At 34.3% G+C, this 18,895-nt stretch overlaps 1 protein-coding gene, 1 long non-coding RNA gene and 1 pseudogene across 8 annotated transcripts; 1 reads left to right on the top strand and 2 right to left on the bottom strand.

The window, feature by feature from the left end:
- The first annotated feature begins 365 nt into the window (after positions 1 to 365).
- On the top strand, positions 366 to 2,479 carry LOC112552596 (uncharacterized; annotated as a pseudogene). The gene is made up of 5 exons (XR_016138703.1): positions 366 to 371; positions 434 to 471; positions 704 to 771; positions 1,036 to 1,071; positions 1,159 to 2,479. The product of XR_016138703.1 is annotated as an uncharacterized LOC112552596 (transcript).
- Positions 2,480 to 2,645: 166 nt separating this feature from the next.
- LOC105426846 (uncharacterized) lies at positions 2,646 to 4,802 on the bottom strand. Of its 3 annotated transcripts, XR_016138763.1 has the most exons (6): positions 4,681 to 4,695; positions 4,446 to 4,609; positions 4,272 to 4,357; positions 3,620 to 3,852; positions 3,342 to 3,500; positions 2,646 to 3,211 (listed from the first exon to the last, which is right to left on the bottom strand). It is a non-coding gene; the product is annotated as an uncharacterized LOC105426846 (long non-coding RNA). The 3 variants fall into 3 exon arrangements; XR_016138764.1 differs by having other exon boundaries at positions 3,314 to 3,500; positions 4,446 to 4,802; XR_016138762.1 differs by having other exon boundaries at positions 4,446 to 4,800.
- A 3,914-nt stretch (positions 4,803 to 8,716) lies between these two features.
- Positions 8,717 to 18,895, bottom strand: LOC105426844 (uncharacterized). Of its 4 annotated transcripts, XM_089074382.1 has the most exons (13): positions 14,058 to 18,895; positions 13,695 to 13,803; positions 13,388 to 13,433; positions 13,226 to 13,293; positions 13,068 to 13,150; positions 12,861 to 12,968; positions 12,501 to 12,644; positions 12,095 to 12,186; positions 11,683 to 11,851; positions 11,473 to 11,584; positions 10,960 to 11,169; positions 10,722 to 10,814; positions 8,717 to 9,998 (listed from the first exon to the last, which is right to left on the bottom strand). In XM_089074382.1, the coding sequence occupies exons 2-6, from the start codon at positions 13,695 to 13,697 to the stop codon at positions 12,866 to 12,868; spliced, it is 303 nt and encodes a 100-aa protein (XP_088930508.1). In that variant the 5' UTR covers positions 13,698 to 13,803; positions 14,058 to 18,895; the 3' UTR covers positions 8,717 to 9,998; positions 10,722 to 10,814; positions 10,960 to 11,169; positions 11,473 to 11,584; positions 11,683 to 11,851; positions 12,095 to 12,186; positions 12,501 to 12,644; positions 12,861 to 12,865. The 4 variants fall into 4 exon arrangements, with proteins under 4 accessions (XP_088930508.1, XP_088930506.1, XP_088930505.1 ...); XM_089074380.1 differs by having other exon boundaries at positions 13,388 to 13,814; XM_089074379.1 differs by having other exon boundaries at positions 13,388 to 18,895.

Genomic DNA, 18,895 nt, shown 5'->3' with positions numbered 1-18,895 from the left:
AACTAAAATAAATTTACTTATAAAAATATATTTATTTGTAAGTACTATTTATTGAACAAGTAATGTTTCCAATAATGAAAAAACTTATATATTAATGTTTAACACTAACCTATACAATGAAATTGTTAAACATGTAAATATTTTATTATTTATAGCAATGGAAAATATATGAGATGATCCTAATTTTTTTTAACGATCATTTTTTTAACGATCAATAGTGTAGATTATTTGTTATTTGGAAAAGAAAACAGCGCAAACGAAGATTCTGGATAAAGCCTATAAATGAAAATCGACCTCAAGGAAATTTTGTTGCTTTATTTTTAGCGCTAAAAGATGACACTGATATGTTTTTTCAATATACAAGGATGACAGTTGATTACTTTTATATTTTATTGGAAATGGTATTTCCAAAACTTGAAAAACAAAATTGGAGAGCTTGCCAGTTGAATTACGCTTGTCCCTAACACTGAGGTACATATTTTTTAATCTATTGTACATTTATGAAATATATTTTATACAATTGAATATATTTCGAAAAATTATTTGTAATATTATTAATAAAAATATTCATTATCCATAAAATATAAAAATAAAATATTGAAATTAGATATTCAATTATTAATTAATGACTTTTGTTGCTTTAAAAATCAGAAATACTTAAAAAAAAATAAAATAAAAATATCAAATAAAATTATCATTTTAGATATTTAGCTACTGGAGACCAAATACTGTCCATAGCATTGGCATCGTATAGGAGAATCAACAACACGTGTTATTAAAAGAAACAACTGAAGTCATTTCGAATGTTTTACTTCCTTTACAAAATTTTACAGCCGCCATCTGAAACAGATTATAAGTGAATTAGTGCAGGGTTTCTTGAAAAATGAAATGTTTCCAAATTGTCTTGATTCGTTTGATGGCAAACATTGCGTTATTTAAGCTCCTTCACACTCTGACAGTTTATATCACAACTATAAAAAAAGTTTAGTATAATATTAATGGCTGCTTGTGATTCTAATTATAAATTCACTTTAGTTGATATTGGTTCGTATAGAAGTCAAAATGATGCAGGTATATTTTATGAATCTGAATTCGGAAATCTATTAAGAACACAAAAATTGAATTTGCTAAGATGATAAAATGAAATAAAATTGCCAGGAAATAATGAATCAACTGCATATTTTTTTTATTAGAAATGAAGACTTTCCTTTATCAAAGAATTTAATGAGATCTTATTCAGGAGGAAATTTAATTTAAATGAAAAGAAAAAAATATTCAATTACAGATTATCACGTGCACGAAGAACAATTGAGAATACCTTTGGAATTTTGATATCTCGTTGGAGAGTACTGCGTAGACCTATATGCATGCAACCTAATACTGTTGACAAAATAATTCTGAGTACAGTATGTCTTCATAACTTTTTAAAAAGTTTTGATGAACAGCGGTCTGAAACATGTAGATTCTATTGTCCTCCCAACTTTATTGATAACAAAAATAATAATGGAGATGTAATAAATGGTTCTTGGAGAGAAAATGATATGCATATTCAAAGCATTCAACCATGCAGTGCTCGTCGAGCTACAGTTCAAGCATATGAACAATGAGACAAACTTGCAGATTATTTTTTTACTCCAGAAGGAGAAATATCGCAATATGAATATATAAGAAAAAGACAAAACCGTGATAGAATTTAATAGTAACTCAATATATGATAATTAGAACAACATGTGATATAATGTTTCAATGTTTCAATGTTTCAACATGACAGCTTTTTTCTTTAATTAGGTTTTAATTAGGTTTAATTAGGTTTTTAACTAAAATATTTTCTAAGATTACTTGAATACCCGTATCAGATGTGACTATCATGCCCCGATAATAATCAGTAGATTGTTAATATGAAATAAACTTTTTTATCTCTACTTGGGAATCACTCTCTTTTAATGGGAGCGTCTCATTTGGACATGTCTCGATTGACCACAGCCATTCATAGCGACCGGTGCTTAGTTTTCCTACTATTCAAGTGCTGTGAATGGCTGGTAGTCAATCGGAACGTGTCCACTCAATACCCATCTCTTTTAATGCCTTAAATGATACTTTTATATAGACATGACTGACTATGTATTCTTAACGTCGCTCTCTATTCTAATTTAGTTTCTTTTGTGCATAGTTAATTTGAAGAATAAGTTATAACGTTGTAAGCATTATCTCATAATAATGTTGTACGCAAAACTCTATATTTATTTATAAATCTTGCGAGAATAATTATCCAATAATTACTATACTAAGCGATAATAATTAAATAGGAATTCACTTAATTACTATCGGAAGTTGATTTATTATTGATACAAAAAGAATAAGTGTTTCAGATAATTAAAATTATTTCTGTATAAAATCTAGATTCTTATTTATGTTAACTATACGTTGAATCTAATTAAACTTTGTACACGTAATTAAAAAATAATACTTTTATAAAAAATACTCGCTTTATATATTTATTTATTTATTTATTATAAGTAATAAGTGTAACATTTTATGACATAAATGGAAAATGAATATAAGTAATAAGTATGACATTTATGACATAAATAGAAAGTAAAATTTTCAACATTTTTATTACATATATTAATTCCACAAAATATCCATTATTTTTCTTTTCTTTTCCTTACATTCTTTTTCTGATATGTTTCTTATCTCTATAAGTATTAGTTCTGCAAATTTATCTTCTGTATCTTTTTTACCTTTATTTGGAATTGTTTGCATATTTGAATTTTGTATTTTATCTGCAATTATAGCAGACAATGATAAAAATGATTGTTCAATATTGTTTGATTCTGATTTCTTTTGGATTCTTCTTTTAGGAATTAAAATATTTCTATCATCTCTATCATGATGTCTAGGTGAAGTAGGAGTCGAAAACTCTCGTGAAGATTCAGAAGGACATCTTTCGAATCTTTCTCCTGATGTTTCAAATACAAATGGTTCACATTGCGATTGTATTTCGTCATTTGTTTCTATTTCATTAAGCATTTCAAAATTTCCAGATGATTTTATCTTAGCTAAGCTCTATATACGAATGTTGTGTAATTAGAGGAAAAGTTTGATGATTTTTAGAAGTAATAGTATTATCAACTGTTATGTTGGTTGAAATTGGTGAGATCCTAGAAATATTTTCTTTATTTTTTTATTTTGCAAAATACTTGTAACAGTTCTGTAAGAAAACAAATTAAATACTAAATAATACACAGAAGTTTGTATTTTAAATTATTAAAATTATGAACTGTAGGTGTAATTTTTAGGGTTTAACTATTACATTTGTCGTACGACAAATTTTTTAGTACCTTTAGTTTATCTTCTTCGCTGCACATAACTATCCAAAAATTTCATACTTTCATATAAAACTTTGTCGATTAGCTATTCCACTTCCACTTTTTAATTTCTCTTCTTTCTTTAGAAAATCTTTCCCTTAATCTGATCCATCGATTTTTGACATTCAGTAGCTGTATTAAGTAATAGTATTACAAACATCAAACTTATATTAATTGAATACTTGATATAATAAAAAATTTGCAATTAAATTGATAAAATAAATTGATATAATTTAAAAACTTATACTCACGTGATCAAGTCATGATTTTAGTTATTTCTTCCCATGAATTTTCTTTCATTAAAGAATCTTTAAAATTTGGCGATGATTTATTATATAAATGGGGATATCCTCTAACTAAATCTATTAATAAAGAATCTCCTACAGAATTTTCATTATTCACATTCATTGTCTCCGATACAATTTTGTCTTGAAGAGAATTTATCTTCATATGTATGATTCTTTCATTTTTTTATTTGTAGATACTGAAAGATTAATACATACAATAATAAATCATAAAAGACTAACCAAATAATTAAATATATTTTATAACAAAATGCATAATTATTAATGCAATATATATATCAATAAATTTTAAAAGTTAAACAATTTACAACCTAATAAAAAAGTTAGAGATACAGAAAAAGAATATAAATATGTCTAGAATAAAAATATATAGAATATATAAAATAAAAATAGTGTGTTATTATTGTAATATTTATATTAACTCATTAGTAAAAAATATAAATTACAATTATAAAAAAATGAAAGATTTAAATCCATAATTCAATACATAATGAGAATGAGATATTGATATAATAAAAAAGATATAAGCTTCCATGTATTCATATTTATTTTATTCCATAAACTTATTTTGTATAATTGCTATGTTCAAAATACTTACGAATACAACATAAGATTGAATCAATGAAATCCTAAATATCTTCCTACAAAATAATATACTTATTTTACCCGTCACTTTTAAATAACCTGTAATAACAATTTTTATGTTTAAATAAATTATAAAAATATATATTTATATATTACTACATTAATACTATATTAATATCAAACTTACATTTTATCTTTATATGACTTATTTATTTTTATATAAATCTTTATTTTGTCAAATCCACTGATTTCTACTAGTTTCTTTATTGACTTTACATATAACATTGGTTAGATGGATTATAGATGTGCCACCCATTATTTGCTCGAATCCAATATTAATACACAAATTATCTATACATGGTTACGTAGAAATTTCAACTGATTGAAATTTGTCTTATGGATAAGTTTATCGTTATTTCTACCTTCTTCCATTAGATTACTTAGACCTAAAGCAATATCTTGATTGGCCTATTGGCTTAAATTTATGTCTTTACGGAAATTTGTGTACGACAGCCCTTGTAGCGCATCAGCCATATTACATTCGCGTGATCACATGTTAATCACGTGACATCACAAGCAAAAGTAATCTAAAATGCTTTATACTAATCTTAATAAGATAAACAAATTAAAGTACTTTAAGTGCTTTGATACAATAAATTTAAAGTTTTATATCTTGATTAAAGCCAAAATCATGTTGGCGCAACCGAGTCTTAGTTTAGATAAAATATTTTAATATCATAATATTTAATATTATATTATAATATCATATATATAATAATATTATATACCATATCATGCGAAAATTGCTTTTTTTAATGTCTTCTCGGGTGAAGAGAACAGTTAAAGTGGCTTTATATCGGGCCGTTCAACGATGTATCGGATAACAGGTTAAATTCACATATTCCATAATAAATCCGTTCCGTTAAATGTTTGCCCGGGAACCTGGCCATGAAAAAACGGAACGGAAGCATTCTGATTGGTTAGCCTCCCACCATGTTTCCTTTCCGTTACTATTCCGTTCCGCTATTTTCTTGTCCATGGGATCTATATATATGGGATCCTTATGTCACATTAGTGTCGGTCCACAATAAGTATTTAATCTTTAAGCCGTAAGAAATTGACTAATCATAGTCGAGTATTCTTTTCATTCGATTATAATTGGTCAATTTCTTACTTCTTAAAGCTTAAATCACCTGGCTATTTAGGGCCTCTTTCACCAATCTTTGTTGGTTAAGTTAACCGATGATTAACCCGCAGGAGTGCCAATTGTAATTCAATGCTCAGAAAGTAGTGTGTTTTTTAACCTAATATTTAATATTTTCATGTTATAGGTATTTTGGTAAGTAGCTGAAATTGTAAGTAATATCCGATAATTAATATAAATAAAAATTATTAAACAATTATTTACTTAAACAAAAATTTTATACTTATCTAAGTAACTTATCTAAATAAATAATTTATTTCTCAGTTATTAGCAATCATGATGGTCGGTTAGCTTAACCAAAAATTAATGAAAGAGGCCCTTAGCCCTACAAAAGCTTCGAAGCGTTTGATTAACCAATCAAAACAAAGAATTCTATGAATTGACCAATTAAAAAATGTTTTGAAGCATTTGTAGCATCAAATGGAGTATGCCTAGTATGCCTATTCTCTAGCTTCGTAACGACAATGTCGTTATCGTTAGTGTCGGTCCACAATAGGTGATTTAAGCTTTAAGAAGTAAGAAATTGACTAATCATAGTCGAGTATTCTTTTCATATTCGATTATAATTGGTCAATTTCTTACTTCTTAAAGCTTAAATCACCTATTGTGGACCGACACTTATGTAGCGACAATCGTCGGTTGCGCTGACGATACTATAACGACAAAGCTATTCTGTAACACAAGCTAACAAAACAATATCAATACAAAATGTGATTTCGATGTCGTTATCATAACAAGTATACTCGGTTTTATATAATTTTTTCGTTGTAATATTCAACCAATCTCTTTTCTAACATTCTTCTCTGATGAGTTTAGGAATGTGAAAATAAATTATCGATGATAAGGTTATAAACTTACAGTAAAGTGATAAAGTGAGAAATAATAGAAGAGATAAATAAAGCCTGTGCAATGTCAGAGTAAGTATATGTAAATAATTTAAGTAATATATGAAAAAATATTGATAAATTACATGTGAAATTGATATTAATTACTAACAATTCAATTGACCAATGATTAATTATTTATTTTGAATGTTAAAAGCACTGTTGTTAATGTTATATACACCCGGGTGACATCCATTTGACCACGTCCCGATTGATCACTAGCCACTCACAGGGGTCGGCGCCTAGAATTTTTCCACTGTTCAAGCGCTGTGAATAGCTAGTGGTCAATCGGGACGTGGTCAAACGGGTGTCACCCTTATATACAACAGGTTACATAGAAAATTAATATATATAATTTTTTTAAATTATTAAATATAATTAATAATAATAATAATAATAATAATAATAATAAATTGTTAATAATTATTATTATTCATTATTATTAATAATAATAAATAATAATAATAATTAATAATTATATTTAATGTAATTTAACGTTATTAAATATAATTATTTAAATTATTTGTTTAAATTTCTTTTTTTTTACATAATTAAAAAAATTTTTTTTAAGTAAGTATTGAAAGATATTTATTAGATATTTATTAGATTCGAAAAAATAAACGGAGATCGACTGGATTTGAACTCGGGATCCCTCGTCTACCAATCCGACACTTAGTCTGCACAACCACGACGGCTTCTCTCTGTTAGCTGTTTATATTCCGAATCTCTTTTTATGACCGCTTACGATCGTCTAATTCTTACAGCTCGGCCATTCTGGCATTACATTCGTCCCGAAGTCTTCATCCTATCGGAATTTTATCCGAAACTTGGAGCTTCTGCTCCCGAATTCGTTCACTTTTTGAACGATCGACAGGACATTGGAGTACTTTTACTCCCCGACTGTTTTCGTCCACTTCCACTTTTAAATGATCGACAACGACATTGGAATATTTTAACTTCCCGAATTGGTTCATTTTGAACAACATACAAACGACACACACAAAATCGACTGAATTCTCCCTGTCAGATAACATAGGCTGTATCCTCTCTGAGGTAACATGGGCTGAATCCCATTTCTGAGATGAAAGATATTTATGAGATTCGGAAAAATAAATGGAGACCGACTGGATTTGAACTCGGGATCCCTCGTTTACTAATCTGACACTTAGTCTGCACGATCACGACGGCTCCTCTCTGTTAGTTGTTTATATTCCGAATCTCTTTCATGACTGCTTACGGTCGTCTAATTCTTATAGTATATTCCATGCCAAATATCCTTCAGCTATTTTATTTTAAAAATAAGAGAAAATCTTAACTTTTTATCTAAAATTTTTTATGAAAAACATTTGATACATTGCATATAATTCATAAAATAACCTATATCTATTTATTTATTTATTTTAATATTCTTAGATATTATTACATTGATAATACATTGCTTTTAATTAAAATATTTTATTTAATTATATAATATTACTTTTTGCGTGTTTTTCTTAATATTTGATATGTTTAGAATAAGTTTATGATGTTCATATATTTAAATTATAAAATTATACTATACTTGCACACTTCCGTACTATTATTTGGAGCTGCTTCGGAACGTTGCTATTGATTGATATGTTTAGTTATGTTGTCGTTATGGCTTATCGAGGAATCCGATACTCATCGATACCTTAACGTTAAGATTTGGTACTTTATCAATACTTTTAACGATTTATCATTACGTTAAATTACTTTATCGATTTTTTAACGATTTATCATTACGTTAAATTACAGAATACCATTTTTCGTTATAGTATCGTTAAATCTGCGTAACGACATCCTTAGCTAGTGAAATTATCGTTAAGAAGTTAGAGAATAGACCTACAGACAGCCATATAGATCGTGACGATGTTTGTAAGATATCGCAAAAGTATATCACGATATTCGCATGATATTCGAAATACATACATGATATATCAAATATATATTAATAATTTACTATGTCCGCGTTACCTTATCCCGTAGATTTTTGCTGGTAATTTATGGAGATATACTGAATAGATCTATAGTATGTAACTAGCTTGTCTGAAGTATATCCTCAATATATCCTAGGTAGCAAAATGTCGATAAAATTACGATTGCGTATTGACTACTAATATCGAAAATCTATAATATACATAATGACATCCCTTACGGAAAATAAATAAAAAAATTAAAAAATGAAAAAAAATGAGAGAAATTGATAAAATATCTTTTATCTCCTATCACTGCATGTTTATAAAATCGGTCTCCATCCATTTGGAGATCCTGCTCGATGTCATTTAACCTCTGTATTGAAATGAAACTTGCTACTGAAATAATAATATAAATAATTGCGGAATTTTGATAAAATATAATCCGGTTAATGAATGTTATTTATTGTTGTATAAATAGTCTAAATTTTAAAATCTTTGCATTATATTTGGAGTATATCTGAGATATTTTGAGTAAATTCAGTATTATCTTAGTAATTCAATATATATAGCAAAGTTTATTTATTATAGTCTGAGTATATCTGAAAATATACAACAAATGATATTTTACACAGATTTTATACAAATAATCTTAGTATATTCGGTATGATCACAGTATAGTTCAGTATAAATACAGAATATTCATATAATATCATGTGCTGTTAGGGGATTGCATCTTATATAATACATAAGTTTTGGGGTCAACTTTCAGGCTCAGTAAATAGAGGAGTTAGCGGTCTAGTATGTAGTTCCTAAGGCGACCGCCAAAAGTGCTATTCGGCGATCGGTGAGAGCGGCACTCGAACGATCCCAGCGCTCGCTTTTCGATACTTCGATTTCGATCAATCATAGCGAGGCTGATGCAATCTCTATTTGAACTAATATCATCGAACGTGTTCCATTTTTCGCAGTCGGCGATCCTCTCTAGTCGGTAGTTGAGACAGATATCTTCTTGGCGAGGGTCAAAGCCGAAGTCGAAGTTAGTCGAAACTAGTGTAAAGTCGATATCGTATCGTTGTTCAGTCGTGCGTTCTTCGAGATTTTTGTATAAACTCTGTTCAGACGTTAAAATATATACTCTAGTGTTTTCTTTAAAATTGTGCCCCTTCATTAAAAGACTAAAGATTCCGCCTTTTCCTGCTCCTATGACCGCTACATGGCGGACAAATTCATCTTGTGCGCGCGCTTAAATATAACGGACATTGTTTAAAAATAATCGAACTCGAATTCCTGACAAACGGTAACTTTATTCAAATTCAAAAATAATTTTAATAAATAGTTTACAGCGATAAATCTCAGAAGTGGGATTACAGCTCACACGCTCACAGAAGAGACTAAGTCGCGCGCGAAAATCGCAAAAATCAGGAAAATCAGAGCAGTATAGTGTTAGTTGCAGCAGATGATGCTGAAGACGCAAGTGATGGACAGGACGGTGCTGGAGGGAGCGATCTTGGACCAACTCCAGAATGAAGCACGTCGTTTCCGTCTCCCAATTTGAAGATAGAGTAAGCCTCATAAAGTCGATTCTGGCGCATGTGGCCAAATATGGCCCGTCTGCCCAGGGAGGAAGCCGGAGATTCATTGGAGTCGACGCTCACGGAGCAACCCGTCACAGTGGTGCTCCATCACACAAGTTGACTCAAGTAGCTGAGTCGATTCTGCAACAACAGAAAGAGTTGCAACGGAGTCAGCAACAGTTTTTCACGCAAGTACTCCAACAGATTTATAAATTGGATAGTAATTCGTTAGAAAGATCGATAGCGTCTGTACCGGGTGACACCCGTTTGACCATGTCTCGATTGATCACTAGCCACTCCCAGGGGCCGGTGCCTAGAATTTTTCCACTGTTCAAGCGCTGTGAATGGCTATTGGTCAATCGGGACGTGGTCAAACGGATGTCACCCGTATCTATCGATCACGGCGATCGAGAAGGATCGAAGTCAGAACCAGCCGGCTCGCAAGTAACTTCCTCGCCAGCCCAGATATTTGGTCAGACACCGGTTATGGAAAGCTTGGTATCCGGGAACGCTGTATCGTGGATAGCCTTACAGATTCCTGAATTTGGAGCCACAGAAAATGAAAGCATAAGTACCTGGATACAGAGAGTAGACAAAGTATCGCATAGAGCTTCAGATGGTGCGATACTGCTAGCAGCTTCTAGTAAATTTATCAAGTTCGCTAGACAGTGGGCGATATCCAGAGCGGAGCGGCGATAGAGTTTTGGTTTAGTTTGAAACCAGAGCTCTTAAAAGTATTTGAAAAAAAGATACCTTTCTACAAGGTTATGCAGAAGGCAGAAGCTCGAAAATGGTTGCCGAATAAAGAGTCTTTTGATTAGTATGTGATAGCAAAAATGGCATTGCTCAGACAACTCGACTTACCTACGAGGGACGTGATACATCTTCTGATAAGCGGCATGACCAATGCCGAGAGCCACTGTTCTATTCGTAGCCGATACTTCCTTGGACACTTTCCTGGAAAAGACGAGAAATATTACGGAAGAGGTGTCGGATTTAAATAAAAAACGTTCGCGTCCGCGAGTGCTAGGCTGAGAGAAAACGCCTGTCACAACTGCGGGAAGTTCGGACATTCTCACAACATTTGTCATGGTGAACTCACTTTTTTCTTCTGTAAAAAGAAAGGCCATCGGCAGTATGAGTGCCCAGTTGCGCGGCAGAGGAGTGGAGCAAGCGGTTCCGGTCAGCAGCGGACGGTCCAAGTAACTGCAGCAGTATTTAACAGTCCAGAAGAGGAAACCGTGGCCCTGGTTGCTGAGGAGGATGACGGTCGTTTGAAACTCTTCAGTCCGCATATCCAAGTAAATTCAGTCTATGATAATAAATGTAACTTGATAACATTGATGGACATCGAAAGTCCTGTTTTTTTTTTTGTTAATATTAATATACGAAGCGATAATTAAACCGTGCGTTAAGTTTTTGCCGGCAGACAGATTTTTAGTTAATTTAAATAGAGCGCCATTAAATATAAAAGGAATTGTTCCAATTGATTTACCATTAGTATTATGAAAAATCGAATAAATCGAATAAATTTACCGTCAATATGTACGTCATAGATGAGGAATCGTTTTCGAGTGATTCTTGGGAGAGATTTTATTGCTCAAGAAGAACTTACCTTAATATGTAAATTGAAAAGAACAACGGTTGGCGGAACGGAGACCGACGTATGCCTTTTCGCCAATCTCCCTCTCTATGTTGAAGACACGCCGAATGATCTGAAATAAATTCTAAAAGATACGTGATACATATGTGATTGATTTTGATAGTCGAGTAAAAAAACGACTGATGGAATCTATAATAGCTATTGAAGACGCTAACATGGTACCTGTGGATGATGGGTATTCGCTTCGCGTTCACTTCAAAGATAATTCGATATACGCTTTTGCGCCACGACGTTTCGCCTATGTGGTTGCAAATTCGTGAGATTGTCGATGACTTGTTAAAAAGGGAAATCATCCAACCGAGCATCTCGCCTTATTGCGCTAGAGTCATATCTATTAGAAAAAGGAACGGTACCATTAGATTGTGCGTCGATTTAAGACCGTTGAATAGCAGGGTAATTAAACAAAAGTATCTGTTCCCAATAATTGAAGATTGTTTTTCGAGATTGTATAGTAAATCGGTCTTAACGCTCCTAGATCTGAAGGACGGATTTCATCATATTAAAGTTCACGAACAGAACACTAAATATTTCGGTTTCGCGACCCCAGAAGGGCAATACAAATATCGATATTTACCGTTTGAGTATTCAGAAACCCCAGCGGAATTCCAAAAACGGTCGGAATCGGTCGAACAAAACTTAGCCGTCCTTGAGGAAACGTTTACTTGCCTGAAAAAATATAAATTTCAAGTAAATTATTTGAAGTGTCAGTTTCTACGTAAAGATATAGAATTCTTGAGATAGAATATCGGAAAACGGTATAACTCTCAGTCCGCGACATACAGAAGCAATTAAAAATTTCAGTAACCGTCCAACATACATGAAGTATAAAGATTTTTAGGTTTAGCTAGTTATTTCAGAAAATTTATCAAAGATTTTTCTATTAAAGCTCGCCCGATTTTAGATTTATTGTAAAAAGAAGTAGAATTTAAATTCAATAATCGATGTGTCGAGTCATTTGAACGTATTAAAAGAGAGCTTACCTCATCGCTCATATTAGCTTTGTATAATCCTACGGCCGAAACAAAACTTTACACGGACGCTAGTCATTTGAGCCTTGGTGCAATTCTATTGCAAAAGCAACGTAACGATAGATGGGCAGCTACCGTTTTCAGATTTCAGTTAATCTACAAATCAAGCAGAGAAAAATTATCATAGTTACGAGCTAGAAATGCTCGCGATAGTTCGTGCAATAGAAAAATTTCATTTGTATTTATATAGGTTAGATTTCAAAGTAGTTACGGATTGCAATGCGCTAGTATATGTTATGAACAAAGCCAATTTGAATCTGCGAATCGCGAGATGGATTTTATCATTACAAAATTACTGATTTAAAGTAGTACATAGACTAGAAAACAAGATGCAACATGTAGATGCTTTTAATCAGTCCACCGGTTATGTAGATGAACGCCCCGTGGAAAGAAAGCTCGAGCTGCGTCAATTGGCTGATTCTAAAATCATAAAAATAGCAAACAGATTAGAAAATCAATCCAGTGATAAGTACGTTTTAATTAAAGGCTTGGTGTACAGAAAGGAAAATGATATCTTACGATTCGTTGTACCAGAGTTCATGATTTCCAACATCATACGAGTTCATCACGATGAGATGGCTCATATGAGTGTTGAGAAGACTCTATGGCATAAAACAGTGCTATCGGTTTCCGAGTATGCGTAAGAGAATAATTAATCATATAGAAAGTTGTCTTACCTGCATGATGGCAAATGATTCCATGAGCCGTTTCGAAGGGGAGACTTCCCTGTACCCTGCGCCGACGCCTATAATGCAGATAATTCACACGGATCATTTCGGGTCGTTACAAGAAACATGCGATAATTTTAAACATATTTTAGTTGTGGTAGACTCTTTTACCTGACTTAGCGCAGTTAAATCTACGACGCGTGAAGTACTTGTTTGCCTGAAAAGTATATTCGCGACATTCGGTAATCCAAAAGAAACTATAAATAGAGGAACGGTGTTCACTTCGAGCGAGTTCCAAGAATTTACTAGTAATCATAAAATTAAGCATCGTAAAATAGCCATAGTTGCGCCGTAGGCAAATGGAATGGTCGAAAGAGTAAAGATCAATTTTTAAAAAGTTCGTTAGTAATTAACTTACTTTCTGATGCGGCGGAATAGAAAACTTCATATAATGCAGTACGTAATAAATAATACTTACCATTCTGTGACAAAGACGATGCCAGCGAAGTTAGTTTTTGGCTGTGACCAGCGATCGCATTCTGATTATCAATTGACTCAGTTTACTCGTGATCTTGCTGGAATAGATACTGGAATAGATCTGGAGTTAGAAAGAAAGAAAGTAAAAGATATAGCTGTAATTGCGAATGATATAATTAGACATTATAAGGAATATCGCGACGAACGATTACGAAGACCAACGATTTTTGATCCGCGTGAATATGTTCTTGTGCGAGAGTCACAGGCTAAACCAGTGTCAGTTCAAAATTCCAGGCCAAATATAAAGGTCCGTATATGATTGCTAAAATATTAAACAATAATCGATACGTGGTATAGGACATACCTGGATTTAATCTTGCTCAACGCCTGTATAATATCGTCCGATCATCCTAAAACGCTGGATAAAGCTTCTCCGTGCGGACGAGCAAAAGGAGATAGATCTGCCTGCTTAGATATAAGTTAGAGTTAGTTAAATTACTATTAAGTTTTGTATCCAGTCTTAATTTAAGTTAGTTATAAGATGGTATGTGATACGTGTGATAACCGAAATGTCTCTGTGATAATTTCTGTCAAGTGTTCGCAGGTCTGGATTAGTGTACATTGCCGATAAAAAAAATCATATGTTTATTGGAAAAAGAATGTGATTATCTACCTGTAAGATTAATTATAATTTGTGTTGGTTATTAATTCGACGAGTATCTTCTTTGTAGCGACTTTCACTTTGTTAACCATGAAATATAATAAACAAATCTTCATGGACGAAGATAAATACGGAATGGCCGAGCTAAAAGAAGTTCCTAAGACGACTGGCGGATAGCGCCAAAAGTGCTGTTCGGTGAGCGGCACTCGAACGATTCTAGCGCTCGCTTTTAGATACTTCGATTTCGATCAATCATAGCGAGGTTGATGCAACCTCTATTTGAACTAATATCATCGAACGTGCTCCATTTTTCACAGCAGCCGGCGATCCGGCACTCTCTCTCTAGTCGGCGGTCGAGACAGACGTCTTCTCCGCGAGGGTCAAAGCCGAAGTCGAAGTTAGTCGAAACTAGTCGTGTAAAGTACGTCGTATCGTCGTATCGTATCGTTGTTTAGTCGTGCGTTCTTCGAGACTTTTGTATAAACTCTGTTCAGACGTTAAAATATATATTCTAATGTTTTCTTTCAAATTGTGCTTCATTAAAAGACCGAAGATCTCGCCTTTTCCTGCTCCTGTGACCGCCACGTGGCGGACGAATTCATCTTGTGCGCGCGCTTAAATATAACGGAAAAATAATCGATATCGATAATGTTTAAAAATAATAGAATTCGAATTCCTGACAAACGGTAACTTTATTCAAATTCAAAGACAGTTTTAACAAATAGTTTACAATAGTGTAACGGTACGTCTCTGCGCGCTCGGATCTTATCTCTGGGCACGGACGCGGGGACGTGCGCTCGGTTATTGCTCGTCGGATGCCGGGTTCGTGAGAGGTGTTGCGGTCGCCGGGCTTTTAATTCATTTACAATAAATTCGTGACGCCTCTCGCTTTGCGCGGTCGTTCGTTGTCGTTTTCTTTGTCGATCGCTTTGCGATGTTCGTAACGCGATTCGATTACGGATATGCCGGACGCCGGTCGTATCGATATACGCGTTGCCAGGCAACCGGGTCCGCGCGTGTGTGTTGCTAGGCAACCGTTGACGCTAGCCGTGACACGTGGGGCGGATGTCGCGGGAAAGTTCGAGAACGCTCCGACTTTCGAGATGAGATGGAGCGACAATACTGAGAACTCTCGGTATTGTCGAGAGGAGGAAAATCTGAGAACACTCCGATTTTTCCCCAGAAGAGAGGAGCAAAAATATCGAGAACGCTCAGTATTCGTTGCGGAGCGAGAAAGCTGAGAACACTCCGAATTCTCGAGAAAGGATAGAACAGGAATATGGAGAACGCTCGGTATTCGTTGAGAGAATCTTCTCTCGCTGTTCTGTCGGAACGGTTGTCTGTGACGGACAGGTCGGAGAAGCGGATAGGACTCCTCTCTTCTTAAAATTTGTCGGGTATTTATACCCGTATCCGCGCCACGTGTCACCGTTTAGTTGGTTATCATTTTGTTAAGAAACAATAGCTCACGTCGTCGATGCGTGACAGCTCGCCGGCGCGCGTGTGTCGGTCGGTCGCGGTCGGGAGTGTTCGGGCGGCCTCGGATGGCGCGGGCCGCATTAGCGCGCACTAGTAACGGAGCATCTTTCGGATGCTCTGTTACAATAGTATAAATATCTACGATCATAGTCGATTAGGGCTGTGACACATAAAAAAACTTAAGCAGTAAGACATAGGGTGCAAGTATCATTTTATCCTTGTTAATCATTGAAAGCCAAGAAAGATAGAACGATACTTGTGTCGATTTGTGTCACTAAATGGAACCCTTAAGCAGTAAGGAAATCAATGTTATGGATTTGCTGCTGCTTATATTACTACCCTACGTTTTCGATTGTAATTGGCTAATTCGCTTACTGCTTAAGTTTAAAACGTCTCTATTTCGGGAACGTTGTGTTTCGCGGGATAGCGTCGGTCGGATATGATCAGGATTGTTAACGAGAAATAAAATCGAGACTCCTTTTATCTTATATATCACGGTCTATATTTACAGTTTGACTGATTGAGCTTTTGTTATGTACAATATTTACAAGTAGCTGTCTGGAATTTCGCCTGTGGTACGGTGAAAAGCGGCGCGGATTCCGTGAATCGTACAATCGCTTCGGCTCGCGGTCGATTCCGTGAATTCGGCTTGTTCGCGGTAGGCGCGGCGCGGGTGCGACAGTGCGAGGAGTTTTCGGCGCGCTTGTTATGACGGATCAGCTGTTTCGTCATGCGTACGGTCTGTCAGAGGTTTGTGTTATGGTCTTCGGAATGCAGGAAGATCCCTGCCTCTTGACCGTCAGCGGTGGAAGGTGCGTACAAGGGCTTGCTTTTAGAGCCCAGATTGAGAAGCTCCTCAATCTGTGAAAAGCTTGTGCGCTTGTGGATGACGGGAGCGATCGGCCAGAATCCTCCTGCTCCTGGCTCGATAGGGAGCACCCTAAATCGCTTTTGGATAGGACTGGAAGTATCGAGAGCAGTACTGGTCGTCTTACTGTTTCGCCGGTGATAGGTCTCGATCATCCACCGGAGTCGCTTAATATACCCGAGTCGGCCGTCGGTCGGGAATAGTCGGGTACGGGTCGGCCGAACTCGGGTCGGGATAGTTCCGAGAGATGCTCTTGCCGGAATCTTCGCGATAATTCACCGAACGCGCTCGATCATTTCGCGAAGATGTTCGGTGGTGCGGTCGGTAGCGGGGCCGGCGGCGGTGGCCTAATCGGTGCGTGTTTATCCACGCACTGCGCACGTGAAGCCGTGTGATCTCCTCTTTGCTTCGTCCGGTATTCGTAATTTTTACGACGGGATCGCGGAAGGATCGCCGTGTCGATGCCCCGACGGTTGATCGGTCGGGGCCTACTTAACTTTATTATTAATATTGAGGGGGGTGAGTCGGATGTCGTTACAAGTTTTTTATGTGCCACGACCCTTATTCTCTTATTCTTCAATCAGAGAGAAGTCTGAGAGCGGTCACGGTTGCGATTTACCTGTTAACTTATTTTAAAGCGCTAATGTCCACGACATTGAATTACATAGCCTGTCCACGAAATTGGTCGGTAGGTAACACGGTATGTGGTTCTGTTCCGTGCTATGTCCACGAAGTATCGATACAAATCTTCAATTAATATAAAATATATCTGTAATAAATATGTAAAATATAAAAAAATATATAAAATAAATTTATAATATACATACATTGCGTTAATTATTTTTGCCTCTTTCGCGTTTCAAATTTTTGTATATTGTGTTTCATTAACAATTATATAATAAAAGATTATTGTCCAAATACATAGTTAAAACAATCAGTTTTGAAATTAACTCACGGAAACAACGATATTCGTTAAATACCGAGTAACAATGGCAATACATTAATATAATGATTTTCTATTTAACAATATAACTATTACATACAACATGCATTATATATATATTAAAGGTATACTGTTGAGTAGAAAATTATTAATATTAATGTTAACATTGTTACTTAATGTTTAGTATGTTTTAGAAATAATAATTCTTACGTTTGTTTCTGAATAGATTAATTGCTATGTACACACGCGTTCATGCACATATATGCACCCATGCGCGCACAGTTGAGAAATTTCATTCTCGCAATTTATCTATTCAAAAATAAACATAAAATGCCAGTCAGCAAAATGTTAACAGAATGTCGGCAAACTGGCAACAGATTTAACCAGAAAATGTTAGCAGACTAACTTCATCTGATGTCTCATTCTGCTTACATTCTGTTGACATTCTGTTTGACAGAACCTGTTGACATTCTGTGTCAGCAGACTGGCAGCAGAAATTGAGCAGATCCTGTCATCAAATTGTGTTGCGCAGATCCTATTCGCCAATTTGACGGCAGACTGCAGCAGGGTTTGCTCGATTTCTACTACCAATCTGCTGGCACAGAATGTCAACAGATTCTGTCAGTTTTCTGGCAGCAGTTTGCTAACATTGTCAGATATTACAGAATCTGTTAGCAATCTGTTAGCTTTCTAACAGCAGAAATTTATAACAGATTTTATGCATAATCTGTCCTTTCAGATTTGGCTATCGAGGATTATTAACACTAAGTAACAGTAAGGGCATATTAATACATTATATTGAAAGATATCTATTAGATTCAGAAAAAATTAACGGAGACCGACTGGATTTGAACTCGGGATCCCTCGTCTACTAATCCGACACTTAGTCTGCACGATCACGACGGCTCCTCCCTATTAGCTGTTTATATTTCGAATCTCTTTCATGACCGCTTACAGTCATCTAATTCTTACAATATTATATTACACTATAATCATATTATACGTATAAGATCAAAGAATTTAATTAAACATAAATTCTATTTATGGCGAATATTTATTAATATCTTTACAAATTACACAAAAAAATTAAAACCGATGTTAATTCTATGAATTTTAATGGCTTATTTCCCTAGAAATTTAATACCGTTAAATGATTAATTACTTACTTTGTCTATTAAAAGTGTTCTTCAACATATTTAACTACTCGAAATAAGTAATTTTCAATATTAAAATAAATAATATTAAATTGAA

This window comes from Pogonomyrmex barbatus, unplaced genomic scaffold (assembly GCF_055798465.1).
Source record: "Pogonomyrmex barbatus isolate J1 unplaced genomic scaffold, ASM5579846v1 scaffold17, whole genome shotgun sequence".
NCBI classification, from domain to species: Eukaryota; Metazoa; Arthropoda; class Insecta; order Hymenoptera; family Formicidae; genus Pogonomyrmex; species Pogonomyrmex barbatus.
The sequence above is the reverse complement of the archived record's forward strand: the minus strand, read 5'-3'. Positions and strand labels throughout refer to the sequence as shown.

Bases quoted from the DNA above. Each gene is read 5' to 3' on its own strand.
- LOC105426844 (XM_089074379.1), bottom strand. From the start codon at position 13,544: ATGCTTAATTTTATGATTACTAGTAAATTCTTGGAACTCGCTCGAAGT. The intron at 13,151-13,225 runs GTAAGACAACTT...TTTATGCCATAG, and splicing joins AATCATTTGCCATCATGCAG to AGTCTTCTCAACACTCATAT. The intron at 12,969-13,067 runs GTAAGATATCAT...TTATGATTTTAG, and splicing joins GAACTCTGGTACAACGAATC to AATCAGCCAATTGACGCAGC.